General features: G+C 40.2%; 1 protein-coding gene across 2 annotated transcripts in view; it reads right to left on the bottom strand.

Moving 5' to 3' along the window:
- The window catches only part of LOC106552911 (cyclic AMP-dependent transcription factor ATF-7), a 107,404-nt gene that overhangs the window by 74,741 nt on the left and 11,279 nt on the right, over window positions 1-21,384 (bottom strand). For both annotated transcript variants that reach the window (XM_087710504.1, XM_087710505.1), the window contains exon 2: window positions 689-753. In XM_087710504.1, the coding sequence (XP_087566630.1) occupies window positions 689-736 (48 nt within the window). In that variant the 5' untranslated portion in view covers window positions 737-753. The remainder of the gene's footprint in view (window positions 1-688; window positions 754-21,384) is intronic.

Below are 21,384 nucleotides of genomic sequence, written 5' to 3'. Positions count from 1 at the left end.
TACACCTAGAATGTAAACAAGGCTTATTTATTTGTGCCTCCATTTGAAAATAAATGTGTTCATCCAGGAGCAAATGTCAACTTATTTTCTTAAACTATTAAAATACTGTTTTTAAAAGTAAATAGGCTAATATTTAAAGGATTGTGCCAAAGTGTATCTTTGTACAGATTATATGCCTAGGTGCTCTTATTTTTTTTATTCTGTTTTTATCCTGTGTTTTTAAAAATATATATTATGTTATTATAAAAGGAAATTTTAATAAGTGTTGCTATGGAACAATATGCACTTTTAAAAAATAAGTTTAAAGACATTCTAAGGTTTTCCTGAGAAATAAATACATGTTTCAGGGGAAAAAAACCAAGAAATGTTATTAAATCATACTATGCTATCAGATTATATTATCTAGATATCAGGTATAAAGTTTCCTCCCTCTATATTTTGTGATTACATCTGGATATGGCATACAAGAAGAGAGAAAATACCAGCAAAACGCCACGCATACCAGGCAAATTTCATTACTTCAGGGCTTTTACACTTGCTCATAACTTGGATTTACACAGTGCAAATCTTCCGATCTGATTACCTCCAGTGATCACATAAGACGTTGGATTTAAACTCTGCTTTGGTGATAAAACAGCCACTTTGATTCATAATGATATACTAACAGCAAAGTATACTGTAAACTTACCTGTCCACAGCCGGGGGCACTGCACACAAACGGCCTGTCGTCTCCCATATTTTTCCACAGTTGAGCTGCAAAGGGAAGGGAGGGGAAGGGGTGATGGAGGAAGAAGAAGAAGAAGAAATAATTAAGTTAGCTAAAGATGAAATTTGAGTCGAAATGTGATTGTGTAGCAGCACTTTTTAGGAGTATCAATATCAATGCCATGCTTGAACAGACCACATGGTGCATGGGACGAAGAAAGACTATAAGAATTCTGGGGAGAATAAACAGATATTGAGCAGCAAGATCTGCCTGTCAGTCTGCCTGCCTCCCAGTTTGGGCCAGAAGTACATCTAGCAAAATGTGCAACAAGTGGTGGGATTTAAAACACACACACACACACACACACACACACACACACACACAGCACTAATGCAACTGTTATTTAGAATCACTGAATCATAGAGTTGGAGTTGGATTGGGGAGCCAAGGAGGTCCCTGATTCCAATCTCCTGCTCAGTATTGTACAGGAATTCTAATTAAAGCATTCCAGACAGATGACAGCCCAGTTTCCTGAGTTCATCCAGTCAAAGGCCGCCTAGCATCTCTCTGACAAATTGTCCCTCTGTTCCGGTGTTTTTACCGTTGGGAAGTTTTTTCTTAACATTTTAGCTATCACCAATAGTGAAGCAGCAGAAAAGCTGAGATCCTTCAAAAACATCTGGACCACAGATACTATGGTATCTGTGGCCTGACATTTCAAGTAATCTACACATTCCCTCCTCCTTCCAGAGTGGGAACATGTTGTTTAGGAATCACAGAAAGTTTCAGTAGTTCAAGAAATAGTCATATTGTAAAACTTAGCAAAATCTCTGTTCTGCTTTATACTACTCTGATTGCTTTTGCAGGCCTTAAATCTTCATTTCTGGCCACATAACGAAGATAGCTGGATTACAAAATACCATGCGTTATTTATTATCTTTCTGAAGGTAGTCAGTTTTGTTTTTTTGTTACCACAACAAAGATAAGCAAACATATTTATAAAGTGATTGTACAATATACAACAATCTATCTCCAAGGTTTGGAGAGATAAATTCAATTATTCTCAATGTGGAACCAATATTTTTAATATGAGAGAACTACAAATCTGTAATTATTCACAGGATTGTAGGAATGAAGTCCCATTTTCTCAAGGCAATAATCTAGCTCCCTGATAGTAAAATTACAAGAGCGATGATGAAAATGATCTGTCATTTGACACTGTAAAAGAATATGAAATATCAGTCCTATTACACAACAGGTGAAACTATTCTTATTAACAAAAAGTGCAAACAAAAGAAGTCTCCACTACGCAAATTTTAGAAATGATCATGTCTCCGTCCCTACCGGCTTTTTAATAGTGAAACTTAAACAATTAGAGTGTAATAAAATTGCTATTATTTCTTCACAGAAATGGCTATTGCATACAGTTCTTGACTTACAACCCGTTTGAAGAGATCGTTTGAAGTTACAATGGCACTGAAAAAAGTGACATGCAACTAGTCCTTGCACTTAGGGGAATCATAGCATTCCCATGGCCACATGATCAAACTTCTGGCGCTTGACAATTGCCGTGTACAGTATATCTCAGAAGTTGAGTACACCAGAGGTGGTATTCACCAGGTTCTGACCAGTTCTGGAGAACTGGTAACGGAATTTTTGAGTAGTTCGGAGAACCGGTAAATACAACCTCTGACTGGCCCCGCCCCCATCTATTCTCTGCCTCCCAAGTCCCAGCTGATCGGGAGGAAATGGGGATTTTGCAGTAAACTTCCCCTGCCATGCCTACAAAGCCACACCCACAAACTCATGCCACATCCACCAAGCCACACCCACAGAACTGGTAGTAAGAAAACAATTGAATCCCACCACTGGAGTACACCGCCTCACATTTTGAAAATATTTAAATATCTATTTTTATGTGACATCCGTGAAGAAATGACACTTGGCCACAATGTATAGTAATGCGTATTTAGCTTATATAACAGGGTAAATGTGCTGCCCTCAAAATAATGCAACACACAACCATTAACTTAATGACTGCATGATTCATTTAGCAACTACTGTGATTTGCTTTACAGGCATAGCAAAAAAAGAAAAAAGATTATAAAATTGGGCACAACTCATTTGCCTAGTTATAGAAGTTCTGGTCCCAATTGTGGTTTTAAATCAAGGACTACCTGTAGTTAACAGAGAGTCAGTTTGGTAGATACCAAGCTAGAAGCTAGAAATTAGGAGAAGCTAGAAATTAGGAGAACCTGAGTTCTAATCCTACCTTAAGTGCAAAGCCAGCTGGGTGACCTTGGGAAGTCACTTTCTCTCCGCCCTAGGAAGAAGGCAGTGGCACACCACTGAAACCACTTCTGAAAACTGCTTAACATAATTGGATTTGCCTAGCAACTGCAGTTAGTGATCCATTTAACAACTCATTAATGTAACGTTTAACAACTGTGGCAAAAAAAGTTGTAAAATAACAACCACCTTGCTTAGCAACAAAAAATACCATCCCAAACTGTGGTCATAAATTGAAGGCCATCTATACTGTAATGGTTTATGAAGTTTCCATATATTTTCCTAAATTAAGGGGTTAGTTTGTTGGAAACGGTTGATTGCTGAATCTGAATCCTGTAAATACTGTTTCTAAACCTCTTCCCATGTTGCACAAGCTAGTATCTTCAAGATCTGAGAAAAAGAAATCATGGGTAGAGTGATCTGTATTACTGTAATGATATTACTTTTTAAGCAACTTGTGATGTTCAATGCACATTGCAAAGTAGGATTAATTGCAGATTTTGAGATTTTTTTTAAAAAAAAATATTGCTCAGACTACTAAAGAAGATGAGAAATGGATCACAATGCATAACTGAAATTTTTACCACTGGCAAATAATCTGGAATTTTTCTTTACCTATTTTAATACGTGTGCTATACTTATAACTTTAAAATGTCTTCTTGTGAATTTTGAAAAACTATATTTCACTACTATTTTATAATACACTTTGATTATATGCCATTAAGTCAGTGCTGATCTTTAGTAACCACATAAACAGACCTTTTCCAGGAAGATTTAATATACTTACTGGTCATTTATTATAGATTTGCTCTTTTGGCTTTACATGCATTGCATTTTTAATTCTGTCTGATTTCTGCTGACTTACTGGAATGGACCAATAATTTGCAGCCTCAAAGAGTAATCTATTCTGACTGAAATTTTCCAAACCTCTAACAGACAAAAAACACACATTTTGTTATTTAGCGTAATAATTAATTTCATGCATAAAAAATTGAAATCCACTATTTATTCCCTAGTATATTGGGAAAATAGTTTCAACTCCTAGTCCTTTTCATCATAGAATTCAAATATATATTCTTTAGACTGAATGGAACTCCAACAGATTTGCACCAAGAATTCCCAAAATATGAAATAACATCTTCAAAAACAGCTTTCCATTGTGTGTTCTGACTATTTGTCCCAAATTTTCTAACACGTTGGCTATCACACTGAAAATGCTAGGCTAGAAAGACATATATCTGTGATGGTGAACTTATGGCACGTGTGCCACCATATTTGCTGGCATGGCAGCCTTTGGCAGCCCTCAGCTCTGGCACGCATGCTGGCCAGCTGATTTTCAGCATGACTGAGGGCCGGAGGAAGCCGTTTTTGCCCAGGATTCAGAAAAGCCTACGGAACCTAGAGAAAGGGAAAAACAGGCCCAATGGCCCAACCAGAAATTTAGGAACAAACTTCCGGTTGGGCCGTTGGGCCATTTTTTGCCCTCCCCAGGCTCCGGAGGCTTTCCTGAAACCTGGGTGGGTGGGTGGGTGTTAAAATACGTCCTAACAGGCAAACCGGAAGTTTGTTCCCGAGCGGGTGAAAAACATGCCTAACGGGTTCCAAACTTCCGGTTGGCCTGTTGGGCCTGTTTTTTGCCATCCCCAGGCTCCAGAGGCTTTCTTAAAGCCTGGGGAGGGCGAAGATTTCCCTCTGTGTGCGGGGGTCAAATGTGCATGCACGGTAGGGGGGGAGGGTCACTCGTGCATGCGCAGTGGGGGAGTCACTCACGCATGCGTAGGAAGGTGGGCATGCATGATAGCGTGCATGCATACAGTTTTGGCACACCTTTAGAAAAAGCTTAGCCATCACTGATATATATGATAGTTGTAGAGTCTTTTTTTTTTTGGTCAAGTGTTTTGCTTAATCCAGGATTTAAAGTAAGGACAATATTTATTGGGATGTTTATCCTATCCAATTTCTTGCTTTCTCACATGTTCAGCAAGTTTCATGCATACATTAGTGAAAACAAAAAGCTATATTATTACTATTATTTTAAATTGTTCAGCACTGCAACTTTCAATATGAAGCAGGAATTAATTAAAGGTTTTGTGATATAAGGCCATGCTAAAGTTATTAAAATAAACAGCTAAAAATTAAAACTGAAGGATTTGCAAAAAAAAAAAAGCCTCCTAAAAAAACTGTGTATACTTGGGTTTCACTTGGTTTTTGAAGTCTTAAGGGTTCTTCACAATATCCAGATCAAGCATATGCCCAATTTAAAGAGGGACAAATCAGGGGGACCTATGACCACAAAGTGAGCCCAAAATTTATGTTGCTAAGTGAAACCTTTGTCACATGAGTTTGCCAGATTTTGTGACTTTTCTTGTCACTGTTGGCGCAGTGGTTAAATGCAGCACTGCAGGCTACTTCAGCTGACTGCAGTTCTGCAGTTCGGCTGTTCAAATCTCACCGGTTCAGGATTGACTCAGCCTTCCATCCTTCGGATTGTTGTTGGGGGCAATATGCTGACTCTGTAAACCGCTTAGAGAGGGCTGAAAGCCCTATGAAGCGGTATATAAATCTAACTGCTATTGCTATATATTGCAGTTGTTAAGTTAGTAACATGGTTGTTAAATGAATCTGTCATCCCCATTGACTTTGCTTGTCAGTTCACAAAAGGTGATCATGTGACTCCAGGACAAATGAGTCAGTTGCCAAGCATCTGATTTTTGAACACGTGACCAGGGGGATGCTGCAACAGTCGTAAATGTAGTAAGTTACTTTTTTCCGTGCCATTGTAACTTTGAATGGTCACTAAATGAACTGTTATAAATCGAGGACTACCCGTACTTCTGTATCAGGATTTGTATAATAAGAATAGCCTCCAGATAGTATTCTTACAATACTACCTTTCAAATTGCAACCTTTGAAATAGTAAGCTGAATAGTAGGAAGGATACCACCCAGATGCATGAGCACAAAGTGCACAGAATATCAGAATTGCACTATTATCTCAACCTGCTATTTCAAAAGTCTCCTGAACTCCCCCGCCCCAGCTTTAACTACCCTCCTAATATGCCAATAGGATTTCTGAGAAATTCTACAAAGATTTCCACTTTACAAAAAGCTCCATTTCCTTGCACTTCAGCAAAGGTTCAGTATGTGTATGTTTGTGCTGCAAGGTATCTGCAAAGGGCAGCAGCTGGTGCCATGCTTTAAATATAGCTCCTAAATCCACACTCCCCAGTTACCATACAGCACAACAGTCAGACCTAAAGAAAATATATTCCCTTCTGATGAAAAATTCACACCTGGGCTGCGGGGTGCAAGATACCCCATATATATATATGGATGGGGTATTTTGTACCACGCAGCCCAGGTTTGTGTTTGTGTGTGTGTATGTATGTATGTATTATGTCACAACCCTGGTATGCCCAAATATGGGAGGAAGCATACTGCTTCCTTTCTCTGTCTATCAGCTTATCACAAGAGACCATCCAGACAGAAAGCCATTATTTTTTACTGTTGCCTTTGTTACATTTGTGTTGCATTTATTTATTTATCAGCACAAATGCAACACACACACACACACACACACACACACACATATAAAACCCAAATTGCAAATATAGCCCATACTTCCCAATCATTTTTTTCCTGAGAGATCAATCCCATGGAGGAAGAGACTCTGACAGCGAACCACTAACCCAGTTGTTACCCATTGAAGCTAAAAGGGAAGTAACATTCAAATCTGGATTTTTCTAACCAGAGTCCAGCACTGTATTACTATAGCACACTGTTGTGAATATTAGGAGAAGTCTACCTCACCAGTTTCACAAACAGGAAACTGTACATTATTTCATCATGTTGGAGTATTATATCGCTATACTGAGGAAATACAAATGTAAAACTAAGCAGAAAAGAGTAAAATACTACTAGCTTGTTCAGAGGAGGCAAGACGTATGTTAAGGTAGCTCCTTGGAATATTTACAGAGATCACAAATTGCACCTTGACATTAACATACTAGAATATATATTTGATTCAGGAAACTACATTTAACTATTAAACATTTTTTAAAAGCTGCAAAATTATTCTGAAGCTCAATAAAAACTGAAGGCAAAAATTAAATGAATTTTGGAAGAGTAGTGCATCTACTATATATTCAGTAATTGTATTTTATTTTTCATCCAATGGATTTTAGAATCTCCTTCCCTTCTACATTCCCTTTGCTCTCATACACTTTTATGATAACAGCAATACCATTTGTACAATGCAGGTATTGTGTGCTACACTGCCCTTTCCTTTTATATGCTGCAATTTTAGTTGGGTTTTCTTATAACTGTTTGTGAGTCTCCTTTCAAGTGCATAAGCTTCTACTCAGGGAGTCAAAACCTCTAATGTTAGCATGATTCTTTAAAGCAAGGGCCAAGAAAATCAAATTCCTTTTACTTCTTTATACAAATAACAGTGGGCTTCTACAGTGAAGCTAAAGTGGAAAGAATTGTAACACATGCACCAATAGCATCGGTCTTTTGCACCAACATTGTATTTAAATACAATTAAGCAGGGGATCTAATATATTTGGAGCCCACCAACTGAGAGTAGTTTGAATGGCTCCATAGTTTAAAGTTTGTTTTAAAGACAAGATACAAAACCATCCTTTTTTTGTCATGCTGTAATTTTCAGCTCCAAAGTGAAGCAAAGAACAGTGCATTGTGGTGTTTTTCAACAGTAGAGTAGGGTGGTAGACTACAGCCTTGCTGTAGAGGCAAATCTACAAGATCCTGAACATATTTCAGGTGGAAAACATAATTCCATGTTACCCCTTTTAGGCAGTTCACACAAGAAGCACAACTATGAATACCAACGCTATCTTTATTGTAAAGTTATATTAACAAAATCTTGCAGGACTGAATTTATTTCTCCTCTTCTTTCCTTTTGCTCTGGAAAACTAGGGAGTTTCACCTTCTTGAAACATTTCTCATGTGTCTTGCCTCTCCTTCTGTAGAATGAGATTATTATTAATAGTATATATTAAATTTATTTGCCGCTTATCTTGCCACAAGGCAACTCTGGGAGGCTTACAAAGTTAAGAATGAATACAAATATATATAACAATAAAATCACTAAGTTATGGTAAAAAGATGGGAAGGGAGGGAACAAGGTGTGCAGTAGGTGAGATAACTTTTGCATGACAATTGTCCACTTTGTGGCTCTTCCTCTTGTCTCTCAAGGTCATTTTCACATACCATTATACTCCACTCTCACAGTTTCAGAATGGAAAGCCACAAGGAAAGCACAAAAACAGTGTGCTTAAGAAAGGTATGAGTATGGAAATATATGGAATTACAAATACTTGGGTGTATTGTAGGAGAAAAATGACTTTCCTAGCAATTTTCCTTTAGCAGGGTGAGGATATTTTACAGCAGGATATACTACAGCTGTTTCTGGGGATGGGAGAGTCTCTAGTCCTGTGATGGCAAACCTATGGCATGCAGAGCCCTCTCTGAGGGCACACAAACTGTTGCCCCATCTCAGTTCCACTGCACATGTGTGCGCACCTCCCAGCTGATTTTTGGGTCTCTGCGACGCATGCGTGGAGGAAGGCAGGGGGTCGCACGTGTGCACAGAGGGAGCACAGGGGGCAGCACCCCTTCGTGGCTGCAGGAAGGACTACTAGGCCCAAAACAGGGCACATGGGGGTTGCGCAGGGACCACACGGTGGGGCGCATGTATGCACAGAGTGTTGGGTCGCATGGGGGGTGTCATGTGCACATTGCATTATGAGCGTGCGCACACGCTTTCAGCACTTGACAACAAAAAGGTTAGCCACCACTGCTCTAGTCCTTGTAAGAAATATTTTCAGTAGCACATTCTCTAAGGAGGGCATGGAATTGAAGTGCTTTTATAAAGGAGGAAGAGAAGTTCACATGGTAACCTTACAGATATCTCCCAAGGAGGCTTCATTTATTTATTTTGTTGCCTGCAACAAATAAATTACTCTTGGTGAATTATAAAATCATCCAATCTTTTAAAGCATCAATAGTATAATATAGACAAGATGGATGGCACACAAATCTAACAAATAAATAAATACATAAAATAGGAATAAAGTTATATAGAAAATAAATGGTAGAATAATAATAAAAATGAAACCCCCAAATAAGTAGATGATTCAAACACTCTTATAAACGCTTCTATCCTGAATAGTTTATAAATTGTTAATAAAGTGGGAGTTGAAGAATAGGGAGGAAATGACAAGAGTGAAGCTGTTTCTGTGAACCACCATTCCCTCTACTGTGTGAAAATGATGAAGTGGAAAATTTGGCAGTGAATGGATCAAGTAAAAGTTCTCTAGGGACATCTGTGTTGGCCAGGCTGCTTGGAGAAAATGATCTTGAAATACCTTGCAGTCAAGCCATGTAGGATGTTAAAAGTCTAAACCAGCACTTTGAAATGCATTTGGAAACCAGTAAGTATCCAACACAAGACTTGAAACAAGTATAATGTCTTTACACTGGGCTAGCACATTCTGGTCTAGTTGAAGCTTCCAGGTGGTTTACAAAGGCAGTCCCATGTAGAACACATTGCATTGATCTCAAGCAAATGGTGATGAGAGCATCAATCTTCACTATTGTAAAGTCCTAACATTTGCAATAAGGCTACAACTAGCACACTATTGTAGTTAAAGCTGAGCAAAGGCCTCTGGGTTATGGCTTCCATCTATCCATCTAGAAGCAACTTTATGAAATCAGGACTACTCTGCACTGTGATCCTGTTTCTTCAAACCTCCCAGCCACAAGACAATGGATCAAGATGCTGAGAGCATGCCTCATATGGTATGGGAGAACAATGTGGAGCTCAGTATCATTAACATATTGGATCCTAATCCAAAGGACGACCTCCGGCAGCTTCATGTAGTTATTAAAAACCTGGGGAGAGAAAATGAATTTCTGCAACATTTCAGAGAATCTGCCTTAATTCTCTCCTGTCCGCTGACTAGAACTCTCTGGGAACACAACAGAATTTTAAAACAGTTCTCTCCATGTAGTCTAGAAGGATACCATGATGGATAATATCAAAAGCTGCTGAGACACCCAAAAGTACAAGAAGGGAAATCAAGGTCATCTATAGGAACAACCAATCATGTCTTAGTTCCATGCCCAGCCTTGAATCCTGCTTGAAAAGAGTCAAAGCAGTCTGATTCCTTTAGAGTGCTCCATAGCCAAATATTGATCATAGTCTCAATAGGCTTTCTTCGGAAGTGCAGTTTAAAGCCTGGGCAATACTTATCAAATATAGACAGATCCAAAGGAGAGCCTCTGAAAGAGAGGGTGCATCACAGCCTCTTTTAAGACTACTAGTATCAGTCTCCTGCAATCAGGCACTAATTCAAGAACACAAGTGACCAGAGGCAACTCAAAGAACACCCTATGTACTTCATCTTGTTAAAGTTCACAGGCCAGAAACAGCCCTAGTTGGTCAGACACTCCCTAGTTATCACAATGGACAGATTTTTGTAAATCTGAGAATTTACAAGCAAATTGTTGTTCCAAATGTTCCTAGTGGCTAGGTGGGAGATCTACCACTTCACATCTTTTTTGGCATACTCCATCCTTATCTCTGTCATCTTTCTAGGAAGTTAGCAATTGGTACCATGTCGGCAGTCAAGAGGTGACTTATTCAAGCATTTGAATGGGGGCATGGATTAGGGCTTAACCTATTAGCTGAAAGTTCCATAACAGATAACAAGAGACAGTGGTTGGTCTTAGTAGTGAGGTCCATCTTAGAAATCTTTCTTTTTTTCTTCTTTAGAAATATTCTAATGATAAGATTGAAAAAGGGGCTGCTAGAGGATTGTCTAGGGAGGATAGTAAGTTGTAGCTCCTTGTGAAAGCTCATTCCAAAGGGAACAGGGCTGTGAAGGAGGCTGATTTTTGTGAGGTTCCCTCCTTTTTGTTACGGTATTTACAAAAAACTCCATCATGTACATGTGAGTGTTGTAAGCTGTTCAGATGTTAAGATACCCTGCATGGTTTTTGATACAGTATTAAAGGCTAATAAGGTGGCCCCTCCAAATCTCCAGGTGAGTGGGGAAAACTAACTATAATCTAAATGATAGTATTTATTTATTTATTTATTCAACTTCTACATCCACTCATCTCAAGCAAGTGTGTCTGGGCAGCAAAAATCATGAACATTTTAAAACAATTGCAATACAATACTCTTGCAATTTGATTCAATTGGGAAGCCTCAAAACAGGGATTCCTGATCTCTCCCCCCCCCACCAATGGGAGGTGGGTGAATACTGGTGTGGGTCTGTTCTGGAGGGTCTCTGGCACATTCAGACTTAGGACTTCCCTATGAACTTCTGGGGAGTAGAAGACTACGCCAGACTACAGTGAGGAGAAAAAAAGCATTAAACTAATCCTTAAACTTGAAAGATTAAGTTTCAAATTCCAGTAAACCAAATGTTTGGCGACTATGTCACATTTCAAATTTTAAAAACTGGGATGAAAAAAATATATTCCTGCGCTGGAATGGGGCCCCGGGCTAATTATGTGTCCTAAAGAACATCATGCTCATAAGCAATTTGTTTACATATTCAGGAGATGATGCAGAGGCTGAAGCAAAGAAAAAACACATACCTTTCATAAGGCTTTCATTAGGCTCTTTTCCTTTTCTCTCTGATGAAGTAATTTTGGAAATTATAGCTGAAATAATTGACTCAGGTTTTTTCCTTAATTGATTGCATTCTAAAGATGGATAACGCACAAAAAAATCAGCGACACTACCCAAACATAAGAAAGAGCTCACTTTTGCATGTCTTCTGAGGGAGAAGATAAAAGCAACATAAAAAATGTTGATAGCAAAATTGATTAGTGAGCACTGGCAGAATTATTTCCAAAACTAGACCACTAAGTCATAGGAAAGATGGATAAGAATACGTTCTGAGATTTGAAAAATGCATAAAAAGGAAACTACAGCAGCATCCCCACTGCACAGGACTCAAATAAAAACCAAACACCTTTAAAGGCTCAACACATCTTAATCTATATTTGTCATCCATTCGAGAAGAAACATGATCCACTGCCTATTTATATTGAGAATTGTCCTTGCTTGTTTTCACAACTGCCTGTGCACATGTCTGTCATCGATTGGTTGACAAAAATCACACTTCATCCATTAAAAATTCAGTCAAAAGGAGGTTTCCCACAAATATATTTTATGTATTGATTGTTAATTCACAGTATTTATATACTACTTAAGTGTGTGTGTATATATACCATTTCCCCAAAAATAAGACAGGGTCTTATTTTCTTTTTACCCACAAAATATGGCTTGGGCCTTATTATCAGAGGAGGGTTTATTGTTTTGGGGTTACCGGGAGGCTACTCTCTTGTGAGCAGGCTCCCAAACAGCCGGGCACAGCCTCAGGGGCGAACGGCTGTGTTGTGCTGTCGCAGCAGCGCAACACAACAGCCATGAGGCGACCACGCTCACGAGCAGACGCCCAGCAAACCCTCTTTCCAGCTGGGCACAGTGCCATTCACTGACCTAGGGATATCGGCAAGCTGCGTGAGCACCTGTTCGCCGCTGCCCGGCATCTTGGCGCCTTCAAAATGCCAGTGAATGGCGCTCTGCACAGCTGGAGAAGGGGGTTGCGTAAGCGGCTGTTCCGCTTCCACTCGCGTGCCTCCCAGCCTCACGATGCCCTGGCCCAGCTCTCCCCGCAGAGCCAGAGCACCTCCGCTGCCACCACCATCCCAGCATGGCTTTTTTGGCAGCTTCCAAACTGAGTCTTCTGGCAGTTGCCGCTCTGGGCATACACTCTATGGTTGTGAGTTGGCTGCCGGCAAAGCATACTCCCAGAGTGTACAACCATAGAGTGTATATCCAGAGCGGCCACTGCCGGAAGACTCAGTTTGGAAGCTGCCAAAAAAGCCATGCTGGGGTGGCGGCAGCAGCAGGGCAGGTGCTCTGACTCTGTGGGGAGAGCTGGGCCAGGGCATCGTGAGGCTGGGAGGCGTGTGAGTGGGAGCAAAACAGCTGCTCGCACAACCCCATTCTCCAGCCGTGCAGAGTGCCATTCACTGCATTTCGAAGGCACCAAGACATGAGAGCCGGGCGGCGGCAAACAGGCCCTCATGTGGCTTGGTGCTACCCCTAGGTCAGGGAATGGCTGCTGTGCCCGGCTCTTTGGGAGCCCGCTCGCAAGACAGCAGCCACCCAGAAACCCCCCCTCTTCAGCTGGGCACAGCGCTGCTCACCAACCTAGCGGTATCCCGAAGGCGCCAAGCAATGCAATCACCTTTGCCTCCCCCCCTGTTCCCGCGGCTTGGCACCTTCGGGATACCACTAGGTTGGTGAACAACGCTCTGCCTGGCTGGAGGTGGGGGATTGTCCAGGGGGCTTGTTTGCGGGGGAGGGCTTACATTTTTGCCCACCAGAAAAATGTGGCATGGCCTTATTATCAGGACATGTCGTATTTTTGGAGAAACACAGTATAGATTTGTTTGTATGTATGTATGTATGCATACATGCATGCATGCATGCATAATATAAAATAAAATACTGTAATTTGCCTCTATTTTACATTCAGGAACTGATCCACCTTAACTAGGGCACTATCAATATTGGAAAGACATAGTTTGACAGACGAGTAAAACCAATGGGAAGACAAATCTGATAAGCTGACACTTCAACCATTTGTACTGATTTGCCTTTTAAGCTTGTCACCATTTTAGGAAGACAAACTCCAAAAATTTCAGCATGCTGCACTTCAAAAATACTTTCAGAAAGAAACCAAATGTAAGATTTAAATATGGTTGCGTCTTACAATACGGGAAATGATTTTTTAAAAAAATTCCAATAAAAACAAATGTGAAAATAAGGCCAATTTTGAAGTGTAAAGAACAAAATGAACTTCAACTGCTGCCTCAATATGGGCCCAGACATGACCCGCAGATCCCTCATGAAGCCAATCTTTTGAAGAATAGCTTCAGTATGATGGTAGGAAAGAGCAACTGGTGTGCAGAACAGACTATCCCACTCACTGTGAGACATCAAGATGCACTCCAAATGGTTGCCAGTTGTCAGGAATCCCATTTAAAACTTCAAGCTCATATATTTCCATCCATTAGATCCTGTGTTTCTTAATATAGATTTTAATAACAGTTAAAGAGAGAATGTTATAAGTGCCTCTTTCAAGTATCTTCCCCTGTGCACGAGACTGCTAATTACTTTGTATACCTGGAATAAACGAAGATCTGCATCTGAAAAGCAGTTTCGTTTCTCATGCTTAGTAACAAAAATCATTCTTGACTAGCACCTGTATAATTAGTTTTCCCATTGTTTAAACTGGGAGGGACCTTATGTTAACAACTGATTTAAGGAGTTGCTCTTTGCCACTATGGACGTTTGCTAGAACTGCAATCCATATCCCACAGTTTCCTGTAATTTCTGACATAATAAATGTAACTAGATTACCAGAATTAATATATAATGAAGTATTTTTCTGCCTGTTCTTGATGAGGAAGAGGATTTACAGTAGTCTGAAGCATTCCCACAAGCAATTTTTCTCTCTAGTGTTCTCACGCTTCTAACCCACCCAATAAAATACAACACTAAGTCAACTTTAATATACCTTAGAGATCTTTTTTGTTTTCTGAGAATCGTGTTCCATGTGAAGGCATATTTTATAATTCCTTCATTATTTTAGGTCTATTGGTTGATGTTAACCATCACAGCTATTCTCGAAGGATAAATGTGTGTATATGACAAAAATGAACAAGCATGTATATTTCAACCAGTCCAAAAAAGGGTAAGGAAAAATAAATACGTTAACTGAATCAGTTAACTTATTAAAACTAATTGTCTGTAAAGATATCCTATTTAAATTTTTTATTTCTTCTTCCATTTCTTTTTCCTTTCATATTGTGCTTTTATGGCATAAGCCTGAAGACAAGGATTTTCTTACCTTTGTTCTTTGTAAGGCATGCTGGGAGTTTGGGAGGCTAAAATTCTAGCATAAGCAAACTACAGAGCCATGATACTAATAGTAAGTCACCTCAATATATGAGTTGCAAATTTTACCCAAACTTCAAGGCACAAGAAACTGGTTACATAAAAGTACACAAAGTAAAATGCCAAGATGACCACTCAATTTACTAAAATTAAGTTGTATGTCAATGGGCACTTTCTTACTATGTCACATGCTAAGGGATATGCTTCTGTAAGAAAAAAAAAATCTAAGTCAACATCCTGAAAACCATACAGTTCCCAACAAGCCCAATAAAGCAGTGGTTGCAATAAGTCATTAAAAAGAACCCTTAGTTCTTTGCTTCCAAGAACATTGTATGTAGACACAACTCATCTTGCCGAAGCAGCAAAATCTCCCTAGCCAAAAAAGTGAAAGGAAGGAAATCTGTGCTTTGAAACTGTTCCAAAAGCACATCACTCCTTGACAATGTTTCAGAGGAAACACATTGCTCCTATGCTCACTGAACTTTCTGAGGCAAGCTGGATAATGTATTGACGCAAAATAACTAAACTGAAAGGAATCAAGTGGGAATCCTCATGCTTTACATTACTAGGCAAGGCAATTGTTAAATTAGTTGTGCCTGGTTTTATGACTTTTTTTTTGCCACAGCCATTAAGCGAATTATGGCAGTTGCTAAATGAATCATGCAGTCATTAAGGTAATTCAGCTTTTCCTTTTGACTTTGGTTGTTGGGTGCTGGCTGGGAAAGTCACAAATGGTGATCACATGATCCTAGGATGCTGCAACTCTTATAAATACAAGCCAGTTGTCAAAACACCAGAATTTTAATCACATGGCCGTAGGAATGCTACGAGAGTGTGTAAGTGTGAGGTCTGAGAGCTGTGAGAATTGTAAGTGTGTGAGGACTGGTTGTAGGTCACTTTTTTCAGTGCAATTATAATTTCAAACAGTTGCTAAATGAATAGTTGAGAGTCCAGGACTACCTGTATTAATGCCAGCATGCAAAAAACAAAATGGAAAATACATAGCAGATAGCGCACAGAAAAAAACATGAGCAGCTACACCAAAGAATACCAGAGTTGAAAGAGACCTTGGAGGTCTTCTAGTCCAACCTCCTACTCAAGCAGGAGACCCTATACCATTCAAGACAAATGACTTTCCAATCTCTTCTTAAAAACTTCCATTGTTGGAGCACCCAAAACTTCTGGAGTCGAACTGTTCCATTGATCAATTGTTCTCACCAACAGGAAATTTCTCCTTAGTTATAGGTTGGATCTCTCCTTGATAAGCTTCCATCTGTTACTTGTTTTCATAGGTTTTGGAGAATAGGTTGACCAGACCTCTCTATGACAAACTCTCAAATATTGGAAGACTGCTATCATCTCCTCTACTCATTCTGTTTGTTAGACTAGATGTTCCCAGTTCCCCCAACAGTTCATCATATAGTTTAGTCTCCAGCCCTCTAATAATCTTTTGTGGCTCTTTCTCTGCATTCTTTCTAGAGCCTCAACATCTTTGTTTGTTATATTGTGGTGACAAAACTGGTGCAGCAGAAGCTCACAGAAAGGGTTTTGCTATCTCTCTACTCTGATCCTAAATATCATTCCTGGCAGTTAATATACAGAACAGCATGGATAATTAAAGCACAAATGGCTGTAATTAGAATGGAGAACTACAGAAGCACTCACTCTCTTGTGCAAAACTTGGCTTTGGTCTCTTTCCTATAACTTTCCAAGAGTTATTTAAGGAATTTCCAGAAGAATAAATTTGGAAAAAAGAGGAAATGGATGAGAGATTCCTATTAATAAATTGTTCTAAAGGTTGAGCAGAATTTGAATTTGAGATCAAAAACATTATCATTTGTAAAATATTGTGCAAACATTCCAAAAATATTGTTTTATTGCCATAAGGATTCTTTCTTATTTTTTAGCAGATCAGCAGACTGTTAGCACAGATGTGCCAATTTAAACTGTAAAATTCCCAAGCAGAATAATTTAACAAGAAATCAGTATCTATTTCTTTAAAAACCTGCATCTCAGGTTATCAGGGTCACTTTATACCCGTAGTGGCGAACATATGGCATGTGTGCCACAGGTGGCATGTGGAGCCATATTTTAGGGCACATGAGGTGTTGCGCTGTCAGCTCCAGTGCGCATGCATGCGCTGGCCAGCTGACTTTGACCTTCTTTTCAGGCCATTTTTTGCCCTCTAGAGCCTTCAGGGAAGCCTCCTGAAGGCTCCAGAGGGCGAAAAACAGCCCTACGTACAAACCAGAAGTTACAGTAGGGCTGTTTTTTGCCCTCCAGAGGCTTCAGGGAAGATCCTGAAGCCACTGGAGGCCTCCGGGGGGGGACTGTTTTCACCCTCCCCAGGCTCCTAGAAAGCCTCTGGAGCCTGGGGAGGGCAAAAAAAAAGTGTTCCAAAAGCAGGGGGAGCGTTGGTCGCATGCGCACGGGGAATAGCACATTGATGCGCACTGGGGTCACACACATAGCATTATGGGTGTGGCCATGGCACGCATGACCCCCCCTGTGCTCCCCCGCTTTTGGCACATGATCCAAAAAACGTTAGCCATCACTGCTTAATACAATGCAGTAACATTTTCTAGAAATATTTAAATATTCTTCATTAAAATGAAGCACAGCTAAAAAAGCATGTTGGTATGGGAAAGATTACAGTAAAGAATAAGAAAATAATTATAAAGGTTTAAAAGCAAAGAATGTTTTTGTTAAAAAAAATTGCATAAACTTTATCTATTTAGATATTTGTATGCAAGTTGCCCAATATACTTTTTGCAATCTATTTTCTCCAATACATTTCTACTTATTCCTCCCTCAAACCCTGTTGTGTTGTGGCAGGGGTGCTCCAATGATAGGAAAGATGGAAAGAAAGAGAAGAGGGGCACCAGCAGCAACTTGAGATGGACTCAGTTATAGTAGTGATGGACTATCATGGGGAAAATCTTTCTATGTGATAACTAGCAGTTGAAAGTGATTGATGGCTTGATGGATAATCCATCCATCGATTATTTCCGTACATGAATTTCACTAATAATTATGTCACTGATGATGTTCTCATACATATTCTTTTTATCAAGGCACTTGCAACACATTAGCCCATTTCCAGGTTGAGCAGATTATGTATTTTGGTGTAAAAGTATTAATAAAAATGTAACTTCTCAATGACTGTATCAAGATTCAATATGCATATATATGTAAATACACACACACATTTGTATTCCACATTTTTTACAAACAACTCAAGGTGGCAAACACATCCAACATACTTTAATATTTCTATGTACAACAACAACCATGTGAGGTGAGTTGGTCTGAGAGAGAGAGATTCCTTTGCTCCTTTATATGAATGTTTATGTAAAAATAAAAATTTGGTCTTATTGAAGCAGCAAGGAAGAAAATCTGATGTTTGTTTGGTTTCTATTGCCACCCATCTAAACTAAGGACTATGGGTGGGATATATCATAAAAAGGGTTAAAAACAATTAAAACAACACAAGCTAACTCAAATTAAATTACACTGGATTCCCAAAGTTGCTAGACTATTATATCACATATTAGTATAATAATATGTATATTGCTATTATATATTGTATAAGTGCTACACTATTATATAGTGATGTGTTCTGCACAAAAACCTAAATCATAAACCATGGTTTACAAATAACAATGGCTGTTTATCAACCCAAAACCATATAATTCTTATTATGGTTTATTATGTAAAGCCAATCTGAGTATCATCCCAAATCATGGCTTGCACTAATAAAACCAAACAAACCATTACTAAAAATGAGAGTAAGATTTTTCTATTGGTGAAAAGACATATTCTTCCAATGACAATTTAATGGTGAAGCCCACAGTAGGAAGAAGTCATATGGAGCCCCTTAAACATAATTACATTAAGTTAATTAAAAGATTAAAAACAAATTTCAGAATACCAAAGAATGACAATATTGTAAATAATCTTTCTTCTACCTTTTTTTAGCCAGTATGCTTCTCACCAAAGAACTTCTGCTTTGCAGCAAAATAGAATGTTCCAAGTGGGGAAAAAACCTGGATTGTTTCCAGCATATATTCTGTCATAAGGTGCAACAGACTGTTTAATAATGAAGATTTTAGCTGCTGTGTCCTGTTTTAATTATTTTATTGCCGCAATAGAATAGTTCTGTTTCAACGAACTGAATTTCTGGATGATTGGAAAAAATGCTACTACAAAAGATATGTAAATACAACTTTATTTATACTTTAACTGTTCAATGTTACCACAAAGTAATATAAAATTCTTAGGGAGAAACAAAACGAACTACTTTGTCTTTACTATAACTACATGTTGGAATCTGGGGCATCGTATTGGTCTAGTGCAGTGATGGCAAACCTTTTTGTAAACATGTGCCAAACGTCTGCACGCATGCATATTGCGTACCCCACACCCACAATGCAATGCACCCTGCTCACCTGTGCATGCACGCAGGACCCCGTGCATGGGCGCATGTCTCCTGTCCATGCACACATGACCTCCCCCCATGGGGGGGAGTTTTCACACTCCCCAGGCTCCCCAGGCTTTCCTCAAGCCTCCGGGAGGGCAAAAACTGCCTCCCTCAGACTCCAGAGACCCTCTGAAGGTTGGAAACACACTCCATTTTTGGCATGGGAGGTTTCAGGGAGGGCCTCCAGAGCCTGAGGGAGTCCGTTTTTGCTCTCCCAGAGCCTTGAGGAAAGCCTCCGGAGCCTGGGGAGGTGAAAAATGGGACTTCCGGAAGTTCAGAAATGGGTGTTTCCTACCTCCGAAGGGCCTGTGTCTGAGGGACGTTGCGACTACTGACAGAATTTTTGTCCAGGTCCTGGGTGCTGACAACAGGCCAAATGGCAGGGCCCTGTATTGATAGCATTGGCCGGCATAAAAGAACCGCAGGAACCTTTGGTGTTGGGGCCAAATTGGGATGTGTAAATACACCTCCTTTAAGTCGATGGATGTTAGGAGGTCCCCTTGGCGAATCCCTGCGAGGATGTTTTGCAGGGATTGCATCTTGAACCTCCTGTAAGTGATGTGATGGTTGAGGTTCTTGAGATCCAAGATTGCCCTCCACCCCGAGCTCTTGGGGACCAGGAAGAGGATGGAGTAAAATCCCCTTCCTTCCTGGTCCGATGGAACCTGCTCTATGGCATTGATCTCCAGGAGGTGATTTATCACCTGGGTCATGAGCTCCCTCTTGAGGAAACAAGAGGGGGCGGGGCATTTTATGAAGTTTCTTGGAGGGCGTGAGAGGAACTCTAGTGAGAGCCCCTCCCTGACGATCTGAAGAACCCATGTATCCTCCGTGGTTAGCTCCCATTGGTGGACGTCCCCCTATGGGAGGTGACACTTGGTGTCGTCCCCCTATGGGAGGTGACACGTGGTAGTCACTTGGATTTGCAGAAGGGCCTGTTGGAGGCACCACCGTGACCAGGTCTGCGGTAGGAAAATTGCTGCCTACTCCTGTCCCGAAAGGATTGTCTGTCCTGGGTCCTATATGTGGAGGTCTGATTGAAGGACCTATTACTGGAGGATGGTTATGGAGAGGAATCATTGGCATGAAAGGACTGCCTCTTATAGTAGGGAGTGGATTCGAGCAGCACCAGGAGGTGTGGCCAAGGAAAAAGATTCCTCAGTCCTAGGGCAACCAGACTAATTTAACCCATTGGTTGAACTCTCCAAGCAGTGCACAGGAAAATACCATCGTTGCAATCTCCTCCTATAGGTGTTGTGCAGGAAGTGTTTGCAGCTCATCTTATAATACTAAGACAATATTGTGTATGAACACAGCACTTTCTTTGCTAGCTTCCTTTTGTCATCATGGACCATGTAATGAACACTGAATATGACTCTCCTTTGCAATATCTGTTACAGCTATAATCCAATTCACTTATTGCAGTGGGGGCTGCAGGCAGTACGCCCTGGTACGGGCGTACTGGTGCCTGCCGGGAGCACTGGATACCATTCCGGTACAGTGATCCAGAGGGCCCACCCGCCCTCCTTACCTGTATTTGAGCTCTTTGGCTCTTCTGCACATGGAGCATATGGTGCCTGTGCAATGCTCTGCCGAGCAGCTGGAGCGTCACAAAGGCGTCACAGGAGGTAAGGATGCATGTGCATGCTGCACACATGCTGTGCGCATTCATGTGGTGGATGCTGCATCCCGTTGCACCGTACCAGTTGCGCCGGGATCCGGAACCCACCACTGACTTATTGGTGTGCAGTAAATTTAATTCTGCTAAGTACTATTTTCATAAATATATCAAAAACAGAGTTATATTTTCTAAACTACAATCTTGATTTCAAATTGTTAACCCAAAGTGGAAAAGATTCTTAAATTTCAATGCACCTTCATATAATACTCCTAAGACGTG

This window comes from Thamnophis sirtalis, unplaced genomic scaffold (genome assembly GCF_051295495.1).
Source record: "Thamnophis sirtalis isolate CommonGarterSnake01/CBP01778 unplaced genomic scaffold, rThaSir2_p1.2 scaffold_3, whole genome shotgun sequence".
Taxonomy (NCBI): Eukaryota; Metazoa; Chordata; class Lepidosauria; order Squamata; family Natricidae; genus Thamnophis; species Thamnophis sirtalis.
The sequence above is the reverse complement of the archived record's forward strand: the minus strand, read 5'-3'. Positions and strand labels throughout refer to the sequence as shown.